Raw genomic sequence first — 12,470 nt, 5'->3', positions numbered from 1 at the left:
AAGGAGAACGTGCTGAGGTGTGTGTGTGTGTGTGTGTGTGTGTGTGTGTGTGTGTACCTGATCACCTAGATCTATCCTGGTGAAGGAGAACGTGCTGAGGTGTGTGTGTGTGTGTGTGTGTGTGTGTGTGTGTGTGTACCTGATCACCCAGATCTATCCTGGTGAAGGAGAACGTGCTGAGGTGTGTGTGTGTGTGTGTGTGTGTGTGTGTGTGTGTGTGTGTGTGTGTGTGTGTGTACCTGATCACCCAGATCTATCCTGGTGAAGGAGAACGTGCTGAGGTGTGTGTGTGTGTGTGTGTGTACCTGATCACCTAGATCTATCCTGGTGAAGGAGAACGTGCTGAGGTGTGTGTGTGTGTGTGTGTGTGTGTGTGTGTGTGTGTGTACCTGATCACCTAGATCTATCCTGGTGAAGGAGAACGTGCTGAGGTGTGTGTGTGTGTGTGTGTGTGTGTGTGTGTGTGTACCTGATCACCCAGATCTATCCTGGTGAAGGAGAACGTGCTGAGGTGTGTGTGTGTGTGTGTGTGTGTGTGTGTGTGTACCTGATCACCCAGATCTATCCTGGTGAAGGAGAACGTGCTGAGGTGTGTGTGTGTGTGTGTGTGTGTGTGTGTGTACCTGATCACCCAGATCTATCCTGGTGAAGGAGAACGTGCTGAGGTGTGTGTGTGTGTGTGTGTGTGTGTGTGTGTGTGTGTGTACCTGATCACCCAGATCTATCCTGGTGAAGGAGAACGTGCTGAGGTGTGTGTGTGTGTGTGTGTGTGTGTGTGTGTGTGTGTGTACCTGATCACCTAGATCTATCCTGGTGAAGGAGAACGTGCTGAGGTGTGTGTGTGTGTGTGTGTGTGTGTGTGTGTGTGTGTGTACCTGATCACCCAGATCTATCCTGGTGAAGGAGAACGTGCTGAGGTGTGTGTGTGTGTGTGTGTGTGTGTGTGTGTGTGTGTGTGTGTGTACCTGATCACCCAGATCTATCCTGGTGAAGGAGAACGTGCTGAGGTGTGTGTTGGCTTCTTTAATTGCCGGCTCTATGGTTTCCTGAAACAGTTTCTCAACGAAGCGACACACATACGGCCACATCTGCTGCACCGTCTACACACACACACACACACACACACACACACACACACAGAGTTTCTAGTACATTTCTGCATGTTTTTGTACTGTGTTGCATCACCACCCTGCAGTACACCAGTATTGAATAATACTACCACCACCATGCTTCACAGTAAGGTAGTGACACTGTTGTACTTAAGATACTGGACTAGTCATGAGAATGTTGCTGTTTTAAGCCCTACTGTTGGACCCCTGAGCAAGGCCCTTAACCCTCAAGCATCTGCTAAATGCTGTAAACGTGAAGGACAGTAGGTACATTGTGATTGGGTTTGAAAGCCTCACATTTTCATTATTGTCCATCCACGGTCTGTTATGGAAGCAAACAGGGAGACAGACGGAGACGTGACGGAGAAGAAAGAGAGTGTAAATGTTTTATAGAGGGTGAGAAGGGTGAGGATGAGAATGCTATTTATACTACTCTCACACACCAATGTGTGTGTGTGTGTGTGCGTGTGTGTGTGTGTGTGTGTGTGTGTGTGCGTGTGTGTGTGTGTGTTGGTTTCTTACCTTGTTTACCCACTCCACCCTCTCCACATCTGGAAAGTGAAACTGGTAAACAAACAAACAGAAAACAAACATAAATAAATGTCATAACCAAAACACATCCTAATGCATCATGGGCATAAAGCGAATCCCTGCAGTTATGTTCCAAATTCTGGTATCAACCCTCCCTCCCCTAAAGACGAGCACAAACTCTGCATCATGGATTATCCGTTGCAGCTTCTAGTTGTAGTAGTTGTAACCTAGTGGTTAAAGGACTGGACTAGTAATCAGAAGGTTGCTGATTCAAGCCCCTACTGCCAGGTTGCCACTGTTGGGCCCTTGAGCAAGGCACCAAACCCTCAATTGCTTAGACTGTATACTTTTACAGTAAGTCGCACACACAGCGACTTCAAACTTGACTCGGACTCGACTTGTGACTCGAAAAAAATGACTTGAGAACAACAAGAGTCTCTAGCGTCAGCATGTGTTAACATTAGTTACATGTGACAATTTACTTCACGACCGGGAAAAGTTTGGAGGTTTTTAATTATAAGCACATTTACAAAATAACGGATTCTATTCCTAATGGGACGCACGCTTATAAATGTAATAGCATCTGGAAGAACAGAAGCTCAGGTAAGCAGCGGTCATGATTGTTTTTGCTGTGTTTGGGATTTTGGCCGCTGTGCCGTGATTTATCGAGCGCTTTTGTTCTGTAATGAAAACAAAACGTATCAGTTGAAGCTTTTAACTGGAACCTTCTTGTTACAGAAATTACATTCATTTACACGATGAGGAGGAAAGTAAAGACACGAAGTAAAACGGCTAAATACACTCGCTAATCTGTTGTTGTTTTTATCTGAACTTACAGATTATTTCTTTATTTCTACACTACATTTATAATATATGTTTTGTGTTTATTATATTGACTCACATTTTATATTATATAGACTCGTCTAAAGACTCGTGACTCGACTCGGACTCTAGTCTAAAGACTCGTGACTTGACTCGGACTCTAGTCTAAAGACTCGTGACTTGACTCGGACTCTAGTCTAAAGACTCGTGACTTGACTCGGACTCTAGCTCAAAGACTCGTGACTTGACTTGGACTCTAGCCTAAAGACTCGTGACTTGACTCGGACTCTAGCTCAAAGACTCGTGACTTGACTCGGACTCTAGCCTAAAGACTCGTGACTCGACTCGGACTCTAGTCTAAAGACTCGTGACTCGACTCAGACTCTAGCCTAAAGACTCGTGACTTGACTCGGACTCTAGCTCAAAGACTCGTGACTTGACTTGGACTCTAGCCTAAAGACTCGTGACTTGACTCGGACTCTAGCTCAAAGACTCGTGACTTGACTCGGACTCTAGCCTAAAGACTCGTGACTCGACTCGGACTCTAGTCTAAAGACTCGTGACTCGACTCAGACTCTAGCCTAAAGACTCGTGACTTGACTCGGACTCTAGCCTAAAGACTCGTGACTCGACTCGGACTCTAGTCTAAAGACTCGTGACTCGACTCGGACTTTAGCCTAAAGACTCGTGACTCGACTCGGACTCTAGCCTAAAGACTTGTGACTTGACTCGGACTCTAGTCTAAAGACTCGTGACTCGACTTGGACTCTAGTCTAAAGACTCGTGACTCGACTTAGACTCTAGCCTAAAGACTCATGACTTGACTCGGACTCTAGCCTAAAGACTCGTGACTCGACTCGGACTCTAGTCTAAAGACTCGTGACTCGACTCGGACTCTAGTCTAAAGACTCGTGACTCGACTCGGACTCTAGTCTAAAGACTCGTGACTCGACTTAGACTCTAGCCTAAAGACTCATGACTTGACTCGGACTCTAGCCTAAAGACTCGTGACTCGACTCGGACTCTAGTCTAAAGACTCGTGACTCGACTCGGACTCTAGTCTAAAGACTCGTGACTCGACTCGGACTCTAGTCTAAAGACTCGTGACTCGACTCGGACTTTAGCCTAAAGACTCGTGACTTGACTCGGACTCTAGCCTAAAGACTCGTGACTTGACTCGGACTCTAGTCTAAAGACTCGTGACTCGACTCGGACTCTAGTCTAAAGACTCGTGACTCGACTCAGACTCTAGCCTAAAGACTCGTGATTCGACTCGGACTCTAGCCTAAAGACTCGTGACTCGACTCGGACTCGTACTTTGTGACTTTGTATCTCTGCTGTGAGTCACTTTGGATAAAAGCCTCTGCTAAATGCAGAAAACATAAATGCAAATGCAGCTCTAACATCCTCCACTAATTTGGAAAGTATTTTGGAGTGTGTCTGTGTGAATTTGTGCCCATTTAGTCAAAAGTGTGTTGTGAGAGGTAAGGCACTGATGTTAATCGAGAACTCCTGGCTCACAACTGACATTCCGATACTTTCCAGGGCTCTGAGCAGGTCCCCGGAGTTCCATCACACCAAACTTCAGTCATGCTGAAACAGGACAGGACCTTCCCCAAACTGTTGCCACCCAATTGGAAGCATGTGACTCATTTCACTGAACCCTGAGCTTAACAATTAGGACGGGTGTCCACATACTTTTGGCTACTTGTGGGTACGATCACAGAAATCTGAATGTTCCCTTTCAGCGGAGACACGCGAGGGCAGAGGGGACGGCGAGACGACTGTTTGAGGTAACCATGGCAACCGGGTTGGCCATGGCAACTTGGAAACGGCGTTTCTATGGCAGCAATTTGTTCACTGAAGCTTAACATGCAAAACAAGATCCAGCTAAATATGGAGACTCCACAAGACATCAGCAGGTCTGGATGTTCTGAGGTGAAACGTCCTACAGATCGTCCTGGTGCTGATCTTCACAGAGAAACACGTGACCCTGGGAAAACCAGGATTTGTCTGACCAGTTACCTTCTTGTGTTATTTACTAAACCCTATAGCATTTGACTAAAACTGCAGCTCTTGTGCGGTGTTCCCGGTCTGCAGTGGTCAGTATCTATCCAAAGTGGTCCAAGGAAGGAACGGTGGTAAACCGGCGACAGGGTCATGGGCAGCCAAGGCTCATTGATGCACGTGGGGAGCGAAGACTGGACAGATGAGCTACTGTAGCTCAGATTGCTGAAGACGTTAATGCTGGTTCTGATAGAAAGGTGTCAGACTCTATGCCTCGACAGGTCAGGGCTGTTTTGGCAGCAAAAGGGAACCAACACAATATTAGAAAGGTGGTCATAATGTTACGCCTGATCGGTGTGTGTGTGTGTGTATATATATAATAATTCCCCTCAGGATAAATAAAGTATCTATCTATCTATCTATCTATATACAGTATATGCGCCGCTGCTTTCACATCATCACATTAAAATCTTCTTCCCCTTAAAGCTCTGAGCGTCCAAAAAGGTGGAATTTAGATGGAGCTAAATCCTGACTATAAGCGCCTCTCAGTCTTCTTGGATGCAAATCTGGAGTCTGGCAAGAAGCGGAAGACAAATTGGATGCTCTAAATCGGGAGGAAAACGGGGAAATTATGCATTAAAAAAAGGGAGGAAGCACATGCTAGCCTCACACTCCCAGCCTGGTTTGCTACAGTGCAGAAGACCATGAATTATGATTCAGGATGAAGCTCTGATAACGTGATGAGAAGAGCTTCTGGTTACCAAGGCTAGCTAGATTAGCTTTGGCTAACTGTTTGCGTCTGTGTTAGGAGGAATCTTGGCTCTGAAACAGGAGCTCCGAGTCTTTATTCTCTATCAAACATCATTTACAGTCGACCTCGATAAATCACACCGGAGCTCGGGCGTCGATCCTGGAGGAACTACATCCTCGATCGAGCTAAGCTCAGCAGCAGGTAGCGCTCTCTTCACGAGCCTGGTCGGGTGTTTGAGAGCGGTGCCGTTATAAATCCAAAAGTACGTGAATGCCTGACAGCAGGAGCTTGCTGGACGTCCCATTTCAGAGACCACTGAAGCTACTCATTAGACTTTGAAGTGCGTCTGTGTGTGGGAATTTGTTCCCATTTAGTCAAAAGGTGACCGCATTTGTATGGCTGGGCAGTGATGCTCAGTTGACGTTCCGGTTCATTCCAGAGCTGTTGAGTGGAGCTGAGATCAGGGCTCTGTCCTTATTGAGCTTGCTTTGTGCACAGGGACAGGAAAGGCCCTTCCCTAATCTGTTGCCGCAAAGCTGGAGCATGTACTATCCTTTATATAACTGATGTATTACAGTTGTTTGCAGTTGCTATGGCTGCAACACATGAATTCATAAATTGGAAGAGGCGTCCCAATAAATTTGTCCACCGAATGCAGCCGCTTCCTAGAACAGACGTGACGTGACGTGAAGGAAGCACGTGTCGCGCCGCTCCATGGAAAAACCGCTCACCTCCGTGATGAAAGGGCAGCGCAGATCATCAGAGAGACTCAGAGGATCAACCAGGATCCAAACTTAGACCCGGTGGTGTGAGCTCGCTATGTTTACACAGCCGCTACGTGACGCGTTCAGCAAACACAGCAAACCATGACCCGAAAGTGTTGGGACGGCATACGAAATGTCAGATTTACCCCAAAAGCTTCCTTTTTTATCCCATTTTACCCCCTGTTTTTGATCCATCACTCTTTGTAAATATATGCTACACTATACACCCAAAAGTAAGTACACACAAACGGTACAGTCTGAGCAATTGAGGGTTTAGGGCCTTGCTCAAGGGCCCAACAGTGGCAACCTGGCAGTGGTGGGGCTTAAACCAGTGACCTTCTGATTACTAGTCCAGTACCCTATACACTAGGCTACGACTTGCCTTCTTATAACTGAGCTGGTGTGTTTAGCCACACCCACTTTGCAGCAACAGTTTAGGGAAGGGCACTTTCCTGTTCCAGCATGACTGTCCTGCACGAGTCCTGACCTCAGCCCCACTCAGCAGCTCTGGGATGAACCGGAACACCCACTGAGGCTTTACATTTTACAACAATTATGAGTGAATACGTTTTAAGCAATCGAGAGTTAAGGGCCTTGCTCAGGGGCCCAACAGTGGCAGACTGGCGGTGGTTAGGCTTGAACCAGCAACCTTCTGATTACTAGTCCAGTACCTTAACTGCTTAGCTACCACTGGCCAACATCAGTCAGTTTCCAGCCGTATAAATGCGGTCATTTTTGGACTAATTGGGCACAGATTCCCACAGTCTTGTGAGAAGCCTGCTCAGAAGAGCGGCTGTTGTTCTAAAGGTTTGTTTTTGTCGGGTGTCCACATACTTTTGGCCGTATAATGTGTTTTCTTTCCCGCTCCAGCAGCTGAGGTTCATAAAGACGTGGCTCGATGAGTCTGGTGTTGAGGAACTGACCAACTGAGAACCAGAAAACATATGTGAGGTCAGGTACTGAAGTCAGCTATTAGGTCTGGCTTACAGTCAGCATTCCACTTCATCCCAAAAGTGCTCAGTGCTCTAACGGTTCAAATCAAGTCTTTATGAGTCTTTCTCTGCTGGATCAGGGAGATGTCTTCCTCCAAACCACTGCTACAAGGTGTCCACATACTTTTGGCCACAGTGTGTGTGTGTGTGTGTGTGTGTGTAAATCTGGTTAAACGAATCTTTGAACTTTATGTTCCTGGGGTGTTTCTTATTAGTCGCACCTCATTTAACCTGACAGCGTCTGTAGCTTCTCTGATTTATCCAGTCCAGTGTGATGGGAGCACTGAGAGAGTCGGGGACACATAATGCTGAGGAGTACTAACACACCGATCAGCCATAACATTATGACCACCTCCTTGTTTCTACACTCACTGTCCATTTTATCAGCTCCACTTACCATATAGAAGCACTTTATAGTTCTACAATTACTGACTGTAGTCCATCTGTTTCTCTGCCAGGACCCGGTCAGGACCCCCACAGGACCCCCAAAGAGCAGGTATTATTTAGGTGGTGGATCATTCTCAGCACTGCAGTGACACTGACATGGTGGTGGTGTGTTAGTGTGTGTTGTGCTGGTATGAGTGGATCAGACACAGCAGCGCTACTGGAGTTTTTAAACACCGTGTCCACTCACTGTCCACTCTATTAGACACTCCTACCTAGTCGGTCCACCTTGTAGATGTAAAGTCAGAGACGATCGCTCATCTATTGCTGCTGTTTGAGTCGGTCATCTTCTAGACCTTCATCGGTGGTCACAGGACGCTGCCCACGGGGCACTGTTGGCTGGATATATTTGGTTGGTGTACTATTCTCAGTCTAGCAGTGACAGTGAGGTGTTTAAAAAACACACTAACACACCACCACCATGTCAGTGTCACTGCAGTGCTGAGAATCATCCACCACCTAAATAATACCTGCTCTGTGGTGGTCCTGTGGGGGTCCTGACCATTGAAGAACAGCATGAAGGAGCTAACAAAGCATGCAGAGAAACAGATAGATTACAGTCAGTAATTGTAGAACTACAAAGTGCTTCTATATGGTAAGTGGAGCTGATAACATGGACAGTGAGTGTAGGAACAGGGAGCTGGTTTTAATTTTATGGCTGATCTGTGTATGTATATATGTGTTTCAGCCACAGCAGTTGCTAACAGTTGTAATAAATCAACGATATAAAGGAAATTATATGCGTCCAACATTTTAGGGAAGGTCCTTTCCTGTTCCAACATAACCGTGTCCCTGTACATCAAGAGACAGAGCCCTGACAGTCATACAAACCAGGGCACAAATTCCCATACACAGACACTCTTCAAAGGCTTGTGAGAAGCTTCTCAGAACAGTAGCTGATGTTTTGAGCACATAGAGGGGGTCACTCTATTAAATATTGTTTGGTTTTTGAAACGGGATGTCCAGCAAGCTCATTGTCAGGTGTCCAAATACTTTTTGGAATTATGGTACAATTATGGTATTCGTGCATTTTTTGTGCTGTAAACCACTTTGATTTACCGCCAATCAATCAATCAATCATTCATTCTTTTTCGTATCCGCTTATCCAATCAGGGTCGCGGTGGGGGGGGGGGGGGGGGGCAATGGACGCAAGGCACACAGTAACACCCTGGACGGGGTGCCAGTCCATAGCAGGGCAAACACACACACACATACACACACCCATTCACCCACAGGGCAACCCAGCGTCTCCAATTAACCTGACTGCATGTGTTTGGACTGTGGGAGGAAACCCACGCAGACACGGGGAGAACATGCAAACTCTGCACAGAAAGGACCTGGACCGCCCTGCCTGGGGATCGAACCCAGGACTTTTTTGCTGTGAGGCTACCCACGAGCCACCGTGCCGCCCAATCAATCAATAAATGAATAAAGAAATATAATTATTATAATTAATATTATGTTCCTATGCAGAGACCAGAACTTAATACTCAACAAGAGAAACACAAGAATGTTAATGATTGAAAAATGAAGCCCAGTAATGAGTCTGTATTGAGGAGTCATTTACGAGTGAATCATCACTGAATCACTTTGATAACGGACCGCTAAACTAGAATGAAACTAAATGCTGTAAATATTAATTTCACCAAAACGATGGTACGTCCAGAGCGTCCTTCGAGGTGTTACGTAGTCTTGCAGGCCATGTAAGCCACGCGGGCCATAAACAATCCTGAAACAGCTGAGGGTCACCGTGTTACGACAACAGCTGCCGGAAACCGTCCACACTCACCCTGTGAACTGGTTTCCATTCAGGTCACATCGGTCAGTCCTGAGCACCGGCTTCTTCTTAGAAAGACACGTCTGGTATCTTGGTCAGCTGACTGCTGCACGCCCACAGTGGCGGTCACTTACAGTCAGGACGGGAACTGGAAACCAGCTTCTGGTTGGGTGAACAATGGTTCAAATCAATTAGCAAGGATACACAAGATGGTCAGAAGTATCTGAACATCTGACCACAAACTTGTTGGACATCAAGCGATTTTTATCAGAGTTTCTACAACTGGATAAAGGATGATTCAGTTCCGGTGCACCCTATGGTGCAAAAACTATCCTGGTTTAATCCAACCTTACTGTAAGTCCAGCCTTAATTCAGCCTCTTCTCCATACATGAAGAACCTTTATAAGACAAACGGAAGACCTCTTTAGGGTTCTAACAAGCTGCAGAACCCCAAAAGAACCCATGAAATAGTTCATGTAGCTCAACACTGGAACAGTGGCCACCAGTAGAACCTCAATGACAGAGATAGGTGCCACGTTACAGAGTTGTTGCTCCAAAAATCCCATAAAAACACCCTCAGAACAGAAGGAACACCCCAGTGAGCTCATCAAGGTTGGAATCCACGACACGGCTGCTATTTGGAAACCTTTTCAAAAAACAAAAGTGTGAAGATGCCTAACCGGTGTAGGGTCACAAAACTTGGACCACTGGGCAATGGAGTCCTACGATTCTACCAACCATTATACAAAGTGAGAGATCAATAATGTTGTGGGTAACATCTGGTGAGAATCATCAAGTACAATGCTTTATACAGGACCAGGCGCACCCTATGGTGCCAACAATTTTTCCCTAATGTAACCATGGCTGGATTACTGACCGGGCCAGTGGGGCCAGCGCCCAGGGGCCCTTGAGGTCAGGGGGCCCTGGCCCAAAACATTTTGCGATGCCTATCAACATTTATGATACAATATATTTTTATTTCCGAGGGCCCTCCATTTTAAGGATCCTCTGACTATTAAGGACTTTGACCCCAGGGCGTCTTGGGGGCCCTAGCCATGCTTTTGGGCCCTAGCTATGCTTTTGGGGGCCCTAGCCATGCTTTTGGGCCCTAGCCATGCTTTTGGGGGCCCTAGCCATGCTTTTGGGGGCCCTAGCCATGCTTTTGGGCCCCTTATGAAAATGGATGAGGCGTTGTGGCACTGCTCTGACTTCGACTTCTGGCTATTAGGGGTCCTAGGAAAGAGGGGGGCATATTTTTAGAGGGCCCTGGTTATAAGAGCCCCTACCAGGGGGCCCTAGAGAAGAGCAGGGCATACCATTAGAGGGCCCTTGATCACGAGGGCCCCTGCTATGGGGCCCTTGACTTCCATAGAAGTCTAATTATTGCACTAATTATTGAGTTCAGGTGTTTTAGCCACACATTCTGTTTATAGGGGATTAATATTAATACTATATAGTAATCATATGCTTTAAGCTTTGTGGTAACAGTTTAGGGAAGGTCACTTTATGTTCCAGTATGATTGTGCTCTTCTATGAAGGCATGACTTGGTTTGATTTGGTGGTCTGGAGGAACTTCTGCATAGCGATCTGCATAAAGTCCTGACCTCAACCCCACTGAGCACTACTGGGATGAATTGGAAGGCTGATTTCAAGCCAGGTCTTGTCGTCCAGGGAAGCACGATGGCACAGTGGATAGGTCACAGAAAGAAGGTCCTGGGTTCAATCCTGTGTGGAGTTTGCATGTTCTCCCCGTGTCTGTGTGGGGTTTCTCCCACAGTCCAAAAACATGCAGTCAGGTGAATTGGAGAGACTGAATTGCCCTATAGGTGAATGGGTGTGTGTGTGTATGTGTGTGTGTGTGTGTGTCTGCCCTGTGATGGACTGGCGCCCCATCCATGGTGTTACTGTGTGCCTTGCGCCCATTGAAAAGCTGGAATAGGCTCCAGCACCCCCCTCCCCGCGACCCTAATTGGATAAGTGGTTAAGACAGTGAGTGAGTCTTCTGGTCCAGTAGCAGCACCCGACCATAAAAATGCTGTTTTGTTCTGAATAGGTACAAATTCCCATAGATACCCTCTGCCACAAACCAGGTGCCACGTCTAGAACATTGTCCACGGTTTTTGGATAGGATGTCCGATCATGGTCAGGTGACCACATGGTGTAAAAGAAACAAACATTACAAATATAAGCTGAACACAACATACTAAGATAAAGCACATGGACCTTCACCAGGGGTGTCCAAACTTTGGCAAAAGACCAAAGTATCCTCTACATATGAATGAACTGGCCAGTTCATTGAAGAAGTCCAGGACTCACCCATGAAGGCATCACATCCGAAGTGAGGAGGTCCTGAGGAGCACCGACCTCCTCCTGGTTGAAGAAGGAGAGCGCCTGGTGCAGTCTGCTCCTCTTACTGAGCGAGTTTCTCCTCCAGAAGAAGAAGAAGGCGAATCCGATCAGTAACCAGCTGATACTGAACTTCAGGTAACCGAGGGCGTACACGGGGAAGACCAGCACGAAGGCTTTGGCGAACCGCGCCCAGGTCCGCGCCACCTGCCCGGCTGAGCCCGGTGAGGACGCGTCGGGGCTCTGTGGCGCACCAGAGACTTGGTCCGTACCGGAAGTTTGGGTCTCACCGGGGATTTGAGCTGCACCAGGACCTTGGTTCGTACCAGAAGCTTGGTTCGTACCAGCACTTTGGTTCGCACCAGAAGCTTGGTTCGTACCGGGAGCTTGGGTCGCACCGGGGCTGGGTGGAGATGCGCTCTTGCCCGGTGCGCTCATGTCTGCGCGGGCTCCCGTTATAATCCAGACAGAGTTTCCTTCCGCAGTTCCACCGAACAACGATCTTCAACCTCCCAAACACCGTCAACACCCAACAACACTCGTCTCACGTGGGTACGTCCATTCCTCCACTGTCCAGTTAATTTAGATCAAACGCACCGACATCGATCATCCCACTCGTGTTTACCCGGCATGGTGTCGCGCTCCTGCACCCACCGCGTGTCCCGGTCACCGTGATCTGCCAACACAGCTGCTGCAGCCACGCAGTGCGACACACACACACACACACACACACACACACACACACACACACACACACACACACACACAGTGCAGAACCGCCACCTCGCGTTCACTAACTGCAGGTACAACTTTGTGAGAGCACCTCACATTTATTGCCCAACAGTGGCAACCTGGCAGTAGTGGAGCTTGAACCAGCGACCTTCTGATTGCTAACACAGTATATCCCTATATCGTTAATAAAACAAT

The 12,470-nt window shown here is 47.4% G+C and overlaps 1 protein-coding gene across 1 annotated transcript in view; it reads right to left on the bottom strand.

Annotated features, from left to right (window-relative positions):
* esyt2b (extended synaptotagmin-like protein 2b) overlaps positions 1-12,037 on the bottom strand; it is a 55,910-nt gene extending 43,873 nt beyond the window's left edge. Inside the window, exons 1-3 of the mRNA XM_062994509.1 lie at positions 11,514-12,037; positions 1,632-1,673; positions 966-1,100 (exon numbers count right to left, since the gene is read on the bottom strand). Coding sequence (XP_062850579.1) covers positions 966-1,100; positions 1,632-1,673; positions 11,514-11,981 — 645 coding nt within the window. The 5' untranslated portion in view covers positions 11,982-12,037. The remainder of the gene's footprint in view (positions 1-965; positions 1,101-1,631; positions 1,674-11,513) is intronic.
* Positions 12,038-12,470: the final 433 nt, after the last annotated feature.

Source organism: Trichomycterus rosablanca, chromosome 4, assembly GCF_030014385.1.
Source record: "Trichomycterus rosablanca isolate fTriRos1 chromosome 4, fTriRos1.hap1, whole genome shotgun sequence".
NCBI lineage: Eukaryota > Metazoa > Chordata > Actinopteri > Siluriformes > Trichomycteridae > Trichomycterus > Trichomycterus rosablanca.
The sequence above is the reverse complement of the archived record's forward strand: the minus strand, read 5'-3'. Positions and strand labels throughout refer to the sequence as shown.